Raw genomic sequence first — 14,857 nt, forward strand, 5'->3', positions numbered from 1 at the left:
CACGGGGCAGCAGGACAGAGGAAAGGGACACAGCAGCCACTCCTCTAAGCACCACGGGCCACCGGGTTCACTGCAGCAGCCATGCAGGCAGACAGAGTCTGCTCCCTGCTGCCGGGCTGTGTCCCAGGCTGCATGAGCCAGAGCAGGGTTAAAACCTGCAACCTCTGGCACTCACTGCTTCTTCCTGAGCTACCAGCCTAACCCTCTTTTCTCCCAAGACATCTGAAGAGCAATGACTCTTTAGGTCAGATGGATTTCATTCAGTTTGCCTGGGAAATGGAAGCCTGATGACTTGAGACAGGACACACGAAGTCCGCAGGACAGGAATGCTAAAGCTGCCGCCCACCAGCACACAGGGCATTTCACATGACAGAACCCGTGAGAACGGTACCAGAGAAGCATGCTGTTACCAAATCCCCGGGGGAGCCACAGGTGAAAGAGCCAGAGGTGTGGTAGTGCAGCAGGGACTGCGAGGAGAGGAGGGCACCCAGCTGCTGGAGGAGGTCAGCCTCTGACACCCGGATCCTCCGCGGTCCTCAGGCGGCCAAACCTCCACATCACAGCAGCTGCCCACTGGGCCTGCGCTCAGACTCTCAGAGAAGCTGAATGCTCAAAGTTCATTTGAGATGAAATGTAAGGCACTGTAAGAATGCTAAATGAAATGAACCTCCAAATTCATCACCTGAAGGCAATGATTAATTGACCATCATGGCTTCAACCAGGGAGTCTTAGAAATAAAAGAGGAATAACACTCACAATAATGAAAGGCAATTTTGTTAAGGTCTCTGAAGATATCACCGTTATTTCACTGAGAAAGATTCAATGCAATTAAGGAGACTATTAATTCAAGATACCAAGCCTTGGCTCTCAGTACAGGACATGTACGCTGCAGCAAAGCATTAGCAGGCCACGCTTGGGCCCCTCCTAGTAAGGAGATACACGCTCACAGAAGGAAAGTCCATGAGGAAATTGTGTGTTCAAAGGCGGGCTCGGGTCATGCACTGTGAAGCCAAGATCAAGTCATGTACTACATGTTTATTAACACTACTGTATACCATTTACAAATTTTACTTTAATATAAACATCAATGCTTTCCCAGATTAATAAGAGATTACATTTGATTATCCTTTACCATATATTTCAGCTGGTTTTGTGCTTGGCTTTGAAGCCTCTCAGTAAACATATAGGAAGAACAGGAAGGGAGGAAGACGGACGTGTGGCTAAGTTAAAAAAAAAAAATAAAATAATAATAATAATAATTTGAAAAAAAAGAAAGAAAATAGCCATACACCAGGGATTTATCACTTGTCCCAAGAATAAATCTCTTGGCATTTGAGCACGCCCCGAGCAAACACGACATGAACTCCTGTTCAGGACACTCCCATTAACAAAAACAGAAGCTATCGGGGTAGCAAGCTTTATAGAAAAGGTCACAGCAAGGCCTGGGAACAGCTTGGAGAAAGAAAACAGCAACCCTTAAGCCTACTGCTTGGCTAACTGCACAAATGTGTCTTTTTTGAAACCAATTCAAAGCTGATCTTCGTGGAAGTACGTGTAAGTACACTAAAATAGCACCGACCAGCTGTAGCACTTGACATTTCGACCACATTTGGTGAAGCGGCTCACCAACTTTTTGCTTGTGGAGATCAAGCTCGATTCTGAAACTTCACCACTATCAACATAGATAATGAAGATAATATTTCAAAGCATTCACTGAAAGAACTGGCAGACTACCCAGCTGCAAAGGAATAACCCAATGGGTAAAGCAGAAAAAACAGGAGACTTCACTCTAACCAGTAAGTAACGATCTGCTGCAGCTTACACCGTTCCTACAGTGATTCGTGTTGTAAGGCAATTGTAAAAGGTGTATTCTGTAAATTTATTTGATAGCTGAAAAGTCTTTCCAGGTGAAAGATCACGCCTCTCCGTTACACATTTCCGTATGTTATTAACATTCTTGAACATTTTTTTGAAGCTTTTAAATAACTACTGCTGTAATTTTAAAAAAACAATGATAGACAAGGGACAACAGGAAATCATTCAGGTGCTATGCAAGCCACAAACAAGTTACTTAAAACACAATTGAACTGTAAATAAATACAACAGACAAGGCAAATGCCTATTAGTCTGAGACATGGAGCAGACTAAAGCTGCTGCACCTAATGCTGCCAATCTGCACAGACAGGGATTGTTCTGGATTTGTGTAAACAGCTGAGGTGTAATCAGCAAAAGATATTCTTCTTAAGCAACTATTTCTGTTTTAATTTTTGATCAAAAACATAACTAATTTAAAACATCAGAAATGGCACTAAAAAACAAACATGATCGATTAATAAAGAATATTAAAGGGAACAATTTTTTTGAGACATTTGTCTCCTTTTAAATAGCCAGTTTTAGGACAATAAAACTATCAGTCATTAAAATATCTCACTGACACAGTTGTACAGGAATAATTCCAAATTTGATAGATCCATTGCTACTAAAAGCTGGTCTCATTAGTCCTCTAATCAAATCACCAACAGACTGTTCCATATACCATAATCCTAACTTTTAGAATCACTGCTGCTGAATTCAAATATTTAACTGATGGGAGACAGGAAGGATTTGGAGATTTTTTTGTAAGACAATTAAAAAGCCTAGAATATTTGGGTTAGATCTGACAATGATTCCATATACAAAACAGCTCAAAGCATTGCCCAGGTTTCAGTGTGAATATCAGGAATCAAATAGATACCGATGTGGGCTCTAATCTTTCAAAGATAAAAGACCGCATTTTTAGAAGAGCTCAGAGCCTTGTCTAAAAATCAGAAATGAAAACAGAATGAAAATTTCAACTTCTCATCAGGAAAATGAGGCTGTTAAATTTCATACATAAAAAAAGTAGCACAGGGACCCCTGGACAGTAAGAAGAAACGAAACAATTACTGGTGGTTTTTGCAAGACTGAAATTCTCCCCTCGAGTGTTCTCACCCTACAACCAAACGAGCTCACGTTGCCCTTCAAAAGCTTGCTACTTTAACAAGCAAATAAATGATCTTATCTACAACGGCTCTTTATACCAGTTGGCTGTCCTCACTGGCTTTGTCCTTCAGAACACCAGAAATTAATCATAAATGCTGAGAAAACATAACATATGATCTAATTGTCTGGACAAATTTTGGTCAGGAAAACCTGTTATAAAATGATGTCAATGCCAAACGCTGTCTGCATTAAATGAACCATTTTACGTGGTACACCATCTCCTGACATGTTAACAACAAGTTCTTTGCTGAAGTCGTTTCCGAGCTCCCCAGAAGCCACCCGTGGAAGGCAGCACAGGGAGCACGGCTCGGGCAGCTGGAACGCTGTGGTCCGTGGGAGCGCTGAGCCCCGGAGCCGTGCCCAGCCGCAGGGCAGGGTGCTCAGCGTGCTCAGCACCTCCGCCAGTCCCCCGGTCACGTAACGCATCCCCACTGCCCTCTTTCCAGGCTGGTGCAGCAGACCAAGTTGCTTTGATCTAACCTGGAAATAACAAGTTACTTTATTTTCCTCATCACTAGGTCACCTGAAAATGTCAGCCTATTTTATTTTTATTTTTTTTTTTCTAAATGGTGAGCAGATGGGGAGGAAAAGAAGGAAGAGAGGAATAAACTGAACAAATGCTCAGTACTCAGTTCTGCATCAGGTTTAGAAACAGATGTTTTACATCCATCTTGAAATGAGAATGCACTTACAACTGTAACCAAAAAAAAAAAAAAGTCAAAACTTTCTACTGCAACACTGCATACTCTGAAGGATGCCAATGGGACTCCTCTCTGCCCAGTCACTGGCAGGAAATGTTGGGAATGCACTGAACCTACAAACTTGGGGGTTGTTTTTGCAGACACAAGGAATGAGAAACAGAGACACAGAATCATAAATTTATAAGGTTTTGTGTATGTCATGTTACACGAATAAGTTGAATTCTATTTATTCTTTCTTCCCACAAGAATTATATAGCCAACCAAAAGAATACACACAGCCAGGAGCAATATAATCCCAAAAAAGAGATGTCACAAAAGATGTGGTGGCTTTATTCCATGTTTGTTTGTTTTTTTGTTGAAATAACACTTGACTGGCTACAGGGTATCGCCAGTTTCTCTCAATCTGAGCAACTTGGCTGCTCTCTTCAGGTAGAAATGAGCAGGAAAAAAAAAGTCCAGGACTTTGCACAGGACTGCTGCTGTGCTGTGCAAAGCAAAGGGCTGCAGACAGACCAAGGCTAAGGGTCAGGGTGAGATCCTGCCCACCAGGTCAGCCAAGGGACTACAGTGCATGGCGATGTTAAGCAGGAACACTGACAGAAGGGGTGACTGTGTAGGGCTTGGGGATGAGATGCACACAGGACGAAAAAGCAGACTTGGGACTTGGCACTTGGGATGGACAGTACAGAAACCCTGGCAGTAACATCGGGACTGGCAAGTCACATACCTTAAGAAAACCCCAAAGGACTTTCTGATTCGGAGGAACGCAGCAGTTCAGTGACCTCCTGCAGCAGGAGATGGCATCCCATGGACCCACCGTGTGCCCGGCAGCTCCGCTCCTCTGGGCAGCGCAGCCGGGTGCCTCCAGAGAGCAAGTAGGGACAAGGCCTTTCAGAAAGAGCTGCGTGTCGGACTAGGTGACAGCAAGAGCAGACACATTTTATCATGAACACAAATGACACGGTGCACATGACAGGGACAGAAGGCCCCAATCTTACCCACACAGGTTGTGCTCCAGGTTGAACACGGCTGCTGCCTCTGTGGCTCTGTCCCTAAAAAACGGTGAAGTCCTGCTGAAAGGCCCAGGGCTCCCCTGCAGCACTTATCCCTAGGTGGGCTAAACAGGAGAGGCACTGGGGAAGCCCCCAGCACCCCAGGGTTACACTGTCCTACCTGGCAGCACACACTGCTCTAACAACTGTACTGTCCTGTTCCACACAGCTCAGCCGGCAGGAGAGGCTCTGTGCCTGAGAATGGAAGGCTCTCTAGACCCTTAATACCTTAAGAAAAACCACCATAGCAGTGAAATCAAGAAAGGTAAGGATATGTCATTGGTACTGAAAGATTTACAAAGTCTGCCTTGTCCTTTTTTTAATCAACCATGGCCAGTTGACAAATGTGCTGGCACCAAAATTGAAATTTGTCTAGGGTTTCCTCCATGCTGCTAGAGACAGTGTAGTTATAAAGTTGTAAGCAGAGAAGCAGAGATCCTCCTACTTCCCGCAGTATCACCCCAAACCTTACCCATTATCATCACATAATCCTAACACACCTGTTCACCTGGTAGTTTTATTCCAACACCCACTGACCACACCATCTATTCCCATTAAAAACCTAACCAAACAGAAACGAATGCCTCAACAACTCGAGCTTAAACTGAAAGACAGGACTGCAGCTCTCCTTATGGGAGAACAACCATGCAGAGATTAACTGAAGGCTCTGGGTGCAAGCAATGGTAATTCATGCTCCATTATTCCACTTAGAAAGCAAGTTCCAAACCAGCAACTGAGTTTGTCAGCCTTTATAGCATCTTCGAAAGAGATACACAAAACAATACACCAAATGAAACAATTCTACCTATGTGAAACAGAGATCCCATTTCCAGTTACTGCAAAGTTGAATTCAGATTCCAACCTGCTACACAGAGGCAACAGCCACTGACTCTGAATTGTGGCAACATGAAAAACACTTACTTTCTAATAGGCAGGCTGGGCTTTTTTCCCTTTCTTTCTTTCTTTCTTTTTTTTTTTCCCCACCTAGTTCTGTGGCATGTGGCTTCCAGTTGCCTTAGTTTTCATTTGCCAGTGAAGCAGCAATATATCTGTATTTGTTCAGTCTTTGCTACAGAGGGTAATCCACCCCCATAAGCCTTCTGTCGAAGGAAAGCAGACAGCAGATGTGATTTCTCGGGCCCTTCATGGGGATCATCTAAAATTTAAGTCTGAATGACTTGAGAGCACAGTTCTAGCTTTTATTTCATGCTGATACACAGACTGCTGTATGTTGTGCTACTAAAAGTAAAAATTTAAAGCAAACTGTGCTAGCTGCACATAAGGCTTTCCTTCAAGTGAGCATTAGAAAATATGGGCATATACTACTCATTCCCAGTCTTGGCTAACAGAAGCATGTTTACCATGACTGTACACAGAACAGAAGTACAAGGAATATTTATATCCCTAACATGTTTCCTGGTTAAACCAGTGCTAAAAATACATTCTGGTCCTTAAGGTTTGATGTAATGCACTTAGAGTCACTAAACCATTGTGGCTCAGTCCTGTTTTTAGTTCCCAGCACATAGGCTCACATATACAGAAAAGGAGGGTACAGGTCTCGAAGACAACGGACTCAAGTCCAATCTAAAAACAAATGGATTTTCAGAACAGCAGCATGCCCTTGAATATCATCCAAAAGTGAGCCTGAATCACTTGGAAAATACTTACTATGCATCCCCCTTGGAAACGAAAATGTGATTTCTCAGAAGTATGCCAAGTTTACTTTGAAACAAGAGTAGAAATCTCATACTAATTAATGGAAAGCACACCACCATTTTATCTTGCTGAGATAATCTTTCCTCTGCTTCTAGGAACAAAGATATTGTAAGATGTTCAACTCCAGCACAAACTCCTCGGGAAACAACTGCAGTTACGACACAGTAATAACTAAGACAGTCATTCCCCTGGTCTACTGTTTAATTTTCATAGTAGGATTCCTGCTGAACAGCGTGGCAGCATGGATCTTTCTATACGTCTCTAGTGAGAAGAGTTTTATTGTCTATCTCAAAAACATCGTTGTGGCTGATCTCCTAATGAGCTTGACGTTTCCTTTCAAAATTCTTGCTGATTCAGAAATTGCACATCCACAACTCAACATGTTTGTGTGCAGATACTCTGCGGTTGTTTTTTATACAAATATGTATATTGGAATAACATTTTTTGGCCTCATAGGTTTTGACAGATACTATAAAATTGTAAAGCCTTTATTCACCTCCTTTGTTCACACAGTTAACTACAGTAAGGTTATCTCTATAATCATATGGTTATTGTTTATGTTTATATCCCTTCCAAATATGATTTTAACTACTGAAATCTCTAAAGCAAATTATTCCAGAAAATGTATTGGTCTTAAAAGCGAGCTTGGCAGACAATGGCACGAGGTGTCAAGTTACATTTGCACAGGGATTTTCTGGATTGTTTTTCTCCTACTAATCATTTTTTACACTTCAATATCAAAAAAAATATATAGCTCCTATAAAAAATTCAGAAGGAACTCAGACGTTACCAAGAGAAAAACCAGTCGTAATATATTCAGTATCATGTTTGTATTTGTCATTTGCTTTGTACCATATCACTTCTGCAGAATACCATACACTTTAAGTCAAACTAGCTCACAGTTCAACTGCCAGTCACAAAGAACTCTGTTCTATGCAAAGGAGTTTACTCTCGTGTTATCTGCTGCAAACGTGTGCCTTGACCCCATTATTTATTTTTTCCTCTGCCTACCTTTTAGAGAAAAGCTGTATCAAAAACTGCACCTCAAGATGAAAACTTCACATGAGGTTGACATTTCTAAATCTAGAAGATCAAATACGCTTCAGGAAAGTGTGAATATTCTGTAAGTTTAGGTCTGTAAAATAACACATGCTTGAAAGTTACTCAAGAACGCAATGTCTCAGAAAGAAACTGTGCTGAGAAACAGCAATAAAACAGAAAAAAAAAAAAAAAAAGTTTGAGTAAAATACCAAGTGGTGTTTCTCTCTATAAAAAGATTTTTGCATGCTATCAGTATATTTACTATGTGTTATTTCAACTGATGCTATGATTGCATTATGGTGTGATATGATCTATCCGGATCTCCAAAAAAAAGAAAGAGGAATAACTGGAACAAAACATTCTGGGGCTCCAGTCCACAGTTCTCTGAAAGGATTATCCAACATCCTAACCATCAAATTGATCTTGTGTTCCTCGTGAAGCCAGGCACGACACACATGCATAGCAGGAAAACAGCCTGAAGGGCCTGGGAACGACTGATTGTCCCACCTCGACTGGAGCAGACTGCTCCAAAGCAACATGAAAAGCTGAGCACAAGCCCCTCTCTGACTTGGCCTCTACCAGCCAGCTGCAGAGTACCGAGATCCTGAGGGGAAGTTCTGTGGGTATTCACCAGCTCGCAGAGCAAAGCCATGGTACCTTCCAAAAAAACAATCCCAGCGAAGGCAGAAGGGCTCAGGGTACGTTCAGGCTCATTCCCCACCCACCCCAGCTACTCCCATATCCTTCCTTTCACCCCGTGCATCGGCCAGCAGCCCGCTCCGTGAGGAGCTGGCCCCAGCTCGGAGGCACCGCCACCGGTCCCTCTCCGTCAATCCTGCAACCATGCTTCCCAGACCTTGCCTAGGTCTTTAGACGTCTTTCTCCAGCACTGACCAGGAGTGGTCTCTTCCCTCATGCCTGTCCCTGCTGTGAGACATCACCACCCACAGCGGGGACCAGCAGAGGGACCCATGCTGCCCGGCTCCCTGCAGAGGTGGGCACGCGGCCCAGCTGCACGTGCAATGCTGTGTGCTCAGGAGAGAAAATAGCAGTTATTGCAGCTGAGCCCCAGAAAGCCTCCAAAAAGTCTTCTGTAGCTGAGTACACAGAAGGTGGAGACATGTCAGAAGTAATCCCAACGCCAGAACAACCCACGTAAGTCTTTGGTGCACCCAGTTCAAACCACAAGGCACCTAATGGTTTTATACGTCACCAGATTTTTTTGTTTCTTTTTTCCATGTTTAGATGTTATTTTTCCTTTTTCCTCAGAACTGATTTAACCATTTTGGCAGAGATGCTGCTCACACCAGCACCACATTCTTTCTTTGCACCACCCTTCCGATCCCTAGGGGTCAGCCTAAGCATTCATCATGGAAGATTTCAAACCCAAAGTCAAAAATTCAGCAAAGCTTAAATGCATTTTTGGTGGCTTACGATGAGAAGTGCTCAGCAACCTTAATTACAGCAAAATCTACCACCTGCATCTGTAATTTACAAACAACAGTGATCACCTACATTAGATATATAGACAGGGGTATAGGATGAAACAATTAGCAGTATAAACAATTACAACTCGGTTGTCTCATCACAGAATCACAGAATTTTCTAGGTTGGAAGAGACCTCAAGGTCATCGAGTCCAACCTCCAACCTAACGCTAACAGCCCTCCACTAAACCATATCCCTAAGCTCTACATCTAAACGTCTTTTGAAGACTTCCAAGGATGGTGACTCCACCACTTCCCTGGGCAGCCTGTTCCAGTGCCTCACAACCCTTTCAGTGAAGAAGTTCTTCCTAACATCTAACCTAAAACTCCCCTGGCTCAACTTAAGCCCATTCCCCCTCGTCCTGTCACCAGGCACGTGGGAGAACAGGCCAACCCCCACCTCGCTACAGCCTCCCTTGAGGTACCTAAAAAGAGCAATAAGGTCGCCCCTGAGCCTCCTCTTCTCCAGGCTGAACAAGCCCAGCTCCCTCAGCCGCTCCTCGTAGGACTTGTTCTCCAGGCCCCTCACCAGCTTCGTCGCCCTTCTCTGCACCCGCTCAAGCACCTCGATGTCCTTCTTGTAGCGAGGGGCCCAAAACTGAACACAGTACTCGAGGTGCGGCCTCACCAGAGCTGAGTACAGGGGGACGATCACCTCCCTAGCCCTGCTGGTCACGCTGTTCCTAATACAAGCCAGGATGCCGTTGGCCTTCTTGGCCACCTGAGCACACTGCTGGCTCATATTCAGCCGACTGTCCACCATCACTCCCAGGTCCTTCTCTGCCTGGCAGCTTTCCAACCATTCCTCTCCCAGCCTGTAGCTCTGCTTGGGGTTATTGCGCCCCAGGTGCAGGACCCGGCACTTGGCCTTGTTAAACTTCATGCAGTTCTCATGTTCTCATGTTTCCTCTCCTCTTGAAACACTTGTGTTGGAAGTGTAGACCATTTCTGAGTGATGTTTGGCCTGACTGAGGAAAAAAAAAAAAAAAAAGACTGAATCCTGCATTTCAAGTTAAAAATAAATAAAACTATGCAAAGATTGGCTTTGCATGGTGAGCGTAACACCATAAAATTAGTTCACATTTGCTCAAAAGTGAACACAGGATCATTCCAGATTATGAAGCTTTGCAAACATCTCAACAAATATGGTCTGAACTTTCATCTTATGACTAAACCTAAAACCAGACATTCTTAACTTGTTTTTTCACAAAGCTATGGTACATGACTTGTAAATTCCTGTGGATTCTCAACTACAACAGAGTGCTAATGTTGCTTTTTCAGTATTGTAGTCAGTACCTCAGCCCTCCTACCTTGGTTTAAAGAAAAAAAAAAAAAAAAAAAAGGTAAGGAAGGTGTGTAAAGTAAAAGCATTTCCCTTGAATAAAAATAGTACAGTGGGGATATATATTTTAATTGCTTCCAGCAAATGTCCAAACGTTCAGAATTTTAATTTTTAACAGATATAATCCCTACACGCTGTTAAATCTGTAAATTAGTTTACAACTCTAGAAAAAACATGCATGAGATTTCCAAAGCTTGGACTCTAGAAAATAATGAATGATGACCTATGACACTGCAAAATCCATACGCCTCTGTCCCTGATCAGCCATAGAATTTAAGTCTAAGACTTACATATTAGAAGGAAAGACAGGTTTTTGTTATTTTTTTTAGAAAGAAAAGATGGAGTCCAGAGGGTGTCACACATCTGAAGTCCCAGTTCGAGAACCTGGGACCAATCTGTACCCTGAGGCAGTTCTAAGGACTACAGGAAAGAGTCCACATACTGAGGCAGACCCAACCATAAATGTCTCGTCACCCGTACATAAAGCAAACAAACAGACATTGAAAGTTTCAGGCTTGAAGTTAGCAGAGGAGTGAAAATGTCACTGCCTTCAGGTCTGCAGATATCAACAAGTTTAAGGGACTATTCACCATCAGCTCTCTAATGCAGACAGAGAAAGCAACTGTGACCGTCTTCCTTACACTCCAAAAGCCACAAACGCACGCTCCAAACTGCGGCTCTCCTTGCCACGGGTCCCAGGGCTGCGCTCTCCCGGCTCGTCCCGCAGCACCCTTCTGCCACCGCTCTGGGCACAGCACCCGGCCATGGCCACGGGCAGGGAGCTGCCGCCTGCCCCGACGCCCGCACTAGAGAAAGGAAGCAACAAAGGCACCCCTGGGTTGTTCCACGAACACTTACGTCTTTCTGGCACCTCTCTTCTAGGTAACTTCCACGTGGTTTAGCTATTTGAATGCTGGTTTTAATTGCGTCAATCAGCACATTTAAAAACCACAGACGCATTCAAAAAACACCAGTAGAGGCAGCAAGGGGAAAAGATTAACATGCTATTGGACTATGAGCAAACAGTCGCAGAGAGACACCGAGCATTAATAGCCTGATGCCCCGGAGACCCCAGAGAGCAGTAAGCCAGGTACGTGCTTTCAGCCTTTGTTCCAGTCTCCCTAGTCTATGTAAATATACAGCTTGAGATCAGCTCTGCCAACCGCATCGAAAGTCTGGTTCGAGCACTCGGCTCTCCAGCCCGTGCTCCACCCGCAGGCAGCGTTACTTGGCAGCAGCCATGCTGTACGCCTGCAGGCTCAAATCCCAGCCCGTTTCGGGGTTCAGCCCGCGGGGCTGCCCGTCGGCAGGCACGATGCCACCCCCGAGCCTGGCGGAGGCTGCACCGTGAGCACAGCAGACCCCAGACCCCCGCGCGGGAGCAGAGCATCAAGCCCAGCTGGCCAGAGAGCGCTGCCTGCCCCTCACCTGCACTGCGCACACCAAAACTTCACACGATTCTGTTACGGGTTTTAGGACAATAGAGGCCACCTGCAGAAAGCTAATTACAAGGCACAAACTACTTTTTTCCTCCATTTTAAACCACTGGAGTGTTTGTAATCATTTGTGCTTATGTAAACTGTAACAGAAATTACCATACATCTGGATACGTATTTTACAGCAGAAAATAAATATGCAGATGTAGTAGTTCACTTGTATGTTAATATCTGAAACAATACAGTGAAATACAAAGTGTTGCAGTTTTAGGCTATGCAAGACATAAATGCATTGTTCTTAGTTCCAGGAAATGCTAACAAACATACCTCCATCCCAGCTGACATTCTGGGCAGCACTCAGGCAGCAGAGCAAACCAAAACAGAACTTGGCTGGGGAGTAGTAGATTTAGTTTTAAAAAAAAAAAAAAAAATACCACCATAATTTTCTACTTTTCTTCCCAATAATTTCTACTGAGCCTAAAAATGATGTAGGCAAAATTATTTAATAGCTACTTCTTTCAAATAAGCTTTTTCTAAAGGTGTCATTAAAATATGCAGTTAATTTACCCTCTGTTCAAGTAGGAAGAGAGACAGCAATTGGCAAAAACTTAGAACTGCTGAGAACAGTTTGGTCATCTGGCTAACACTTCTGCATATCAGTTTGACAGTATATTAACTTCAAAACTCCTCATACACTTTTTTTTTTTTTTTAGCGAGACTGCTACAAACATTACTAGTTTTAGATGTAGTTCAAACTGTTCCAGAGTTACAAAGGTTACAGCAATGATTATTAATCAGATGCTTAAACAGATTAGCAGCTTTCTTTTTGTATTTTTTTTGAAGCAAGCATACAAGACTGCTCTTGTAAAAATTTTTCTCAGAAGTCTATATGCTGTCATGAAGAAATCCTCGTACATTTCTAGACATTTCTGATAACAACAAAGCTCTCAAACATCTGCGAAGTAGCATGAATAGTGAGAAAAATATTTCTTCCTGACTGCATTTTTTTTCATGAAATTATTCAAGCAAAATTCTCAAATAACTACTACTGTTGGTCAGGAAAAGTTGACGTCTTGTTTTTTTGTAGGTTCTTAATATCTCCTGACAACAAAACCAACGCGCACAAGAAGTTTACCATGTCAAACGTTTCGCAATGCTATATCAAAACAGAAATGGAACCTTTCACCTATTTTTACTACTTAATTTTTCTAATGGGTTTTCTGGGGAGTTGTTTTGCACTATGGGCATTCACACAAAAAGGTCAAAAACAGAAGTGCATGAGCATCTACTTAACTAACCTCTTAACGGCAGACTTTCTGTTGACATTGGCATTGCCAGTGAAGATAATTGTTGACCTAGGAGTTGCATCCTGGAAACTGAGAATATTCCATTGTCAAGTTACAGCCTGTTTCATCTACCTGAACATGTATTTATCAATTATATTCTTGGGATTTGTGAGCATGGATCGTTGCCTTCAGCTAATGCACAGCTGTAAGATCTACCGCATTCAAGAGCCTGGATTTGCCAAGATGTTGTCTGCAGTTGTATGGACAATGGTTCTCCTTATAACAGTGCCCAACATGGCTATTCCAATAAAAACCATTGAAGAAAGGCCCAATGCAGGGTGCATTGATTTCAAAACAAAATTTGGAAGAGACTGGCATGTGTTTACAAATTTTGTATGTACAGCAATATTCCTGAACTTTTCAGCTGTGATACTGATTTCCAATTTCCTTGTTGTTAGACAACTCTACAGAAACAAATACAGTGAGAGTTACGCGAATGTGAAGAAGGCCCTGATCAACATACTGCTTGTAACAGCAGGCTACATACTGTGTTTTGTTCCATACCACATCGTTCGCATTCCCTACACTTTGAGCCAGAATGATGCCATAACCAACTGCTCTCTGAAGCAAACGCTCTTTCAAGCAAAAGAATCTACCTTGCTGTTTGCAGTATCAAACCTCTGTTTTGACCCTATTCTGTATTATCACCTTTCCAATTCATTCAAATTGAAAGTTACTGAGACTTTCATAGCACCCAAAGAGACAAAGGCTTTCACAGATGAAGAGACAGAACACAGAAACAAACAGCAGGTGCAGACATACAGATTCTGAACTACGTGGAAACTGTGTGCAAATACAGGATATAAACAGTGACTGTGCTATTGGAAGCATGGCTACCAGGATCAACAACACTGGTGTTGGCAGAAGGAAAAAACTTGAATAACATTAACAATTGCTTTGTTATACATTTACATGGTAGGTCTGAACTAGAAGAACGTTTGATACTGCTTTTCAGAAATATTTCCATGTACCAGTGACAACCTATGAAGAATCAGCAACACTTCAGAATAATTTTTTTCATACTCAAATATACATTCTAATTATTTACGGTAAACACCTGAACTCACCCTAAGTAAAATATTGCATACTACATTAAATGACTTGGTGCAATGAAGTAAAGATACTTTTTTTAAAGAGGAGTTCATTACCTGCACAGCTCTTCAGAGATAAAATTAACCTAAAAGCGTTTTTAAGAGTATTACTTATTCTGGAAAGCAATTTTAAGCTGAACTGTTTAGAAAATAGTGTATTCGCTTACATTTCACCTGCAGTTTTCATAAATAAAATAAATTTATTGTTCTTATCAACTTCCACTGTCTTCCTTTGCTGCTACTTCAATGAGTATGAAAAAAAGCTAACAACACATTATTACAGAAAATTCAAGGAAATTTTAAAATGAAAATACAAAATAAGCATAAATATACAGTGCTCTCTTAGCTTGTTGTATTTATAACAATGTATAAAGCAGATGTATAAAGCAGCAACTAAGCGTATTAATAATGTATTTTACAAACACTTAAAAAAAATGCATATATAAAATAGTCAATAATTAAAGTCAAAAATCAATTTAGATAGGCAAAGCCTAACTACCTGGATTAGCTTCATCTGTAAACCAAAAATATTTCAGAAACAAAAACAATCAATTTACATTTTTCAAATCCTTAAAATGTGCAAAATATAAATTAAACTTTAAGCAAGCACTCAAAACTGGCCTTAA

General features: G+C 42.2%; 3 protein-coding genes across 17 annotated transcripts in view; 2 read left to right on the forward strand and 1 right to left on the reverse strand.

Annotated features, from left to right (window-relative positions):
- Window positions 1–14,857, reverse strand: part of MED12L (mediator complex subunit 12L) — a 180,192-nt gene that overhangs the window by 132,507 nt on the left and 32,828 nt on the right. The window lies entirely within an intron of this gene.
- Window positions 1,754–14,447, forward strand: P2RY14 (purinergic receptor P2Y14). Its single transcript, XM_084529407.1, has 5 exons — window positions 1,754–1,796; window positions 4,944–5,039; window positions 6,586–8,686; window positions 11,241–11,448; window positions 12,882–14,447. The coding sequence occupies exon 3, from the start codon at window positions 6,604–6,606 to the stop codon at window positions 7,615–7,617; it is 1,014 nt and encodes a 337-aa protein (XP_084385533.1). The 5' UTR covers window positions 1,754–1,796; window positions 4,944–5,039; window positions 6,586–6,603; the 3' UTR covers window positions 7,618–8,686; window positions 11,241–11,448; window positions 12,882–14,447.
- Window positions 12,931–14,447, forward strand: GPR171 (G protein-coupled receptor 171; the record flags this gene model as incomplete). The annotated part of the gene is made up of 1 exon (XM_084529408.1): window positions 12,931–14,447. The coding sequence occupies one exon, from the start codon at window positions 12,931–12,933 to the stop codon at window positions 13,909–13,911; it is 981 nt and encodes a 326-aa protein (XP_084385534.1). The 3' UTR covers window positions 13,912–14,447.

Source organism: Aythya ferina (assembly GCF_964211825.1).
Source record: "Aythya ferina genome assembly, chromosome: 9".
Classification (NCBI taxonomy): Eukaryota; Metazoa; Chordata; class Aves; order Anseriformes; family Anatidae; genus Aythya; species Aythya ferina.

Coding starts and splice junctions, on each gene's coding strand:
- P2RY14 (XM_084529407.1), top strand. CDS start 6,604: ATGTTCAACTCCAGCACAAACTCCTCGGGAAACAACTGCAGTTACGAC.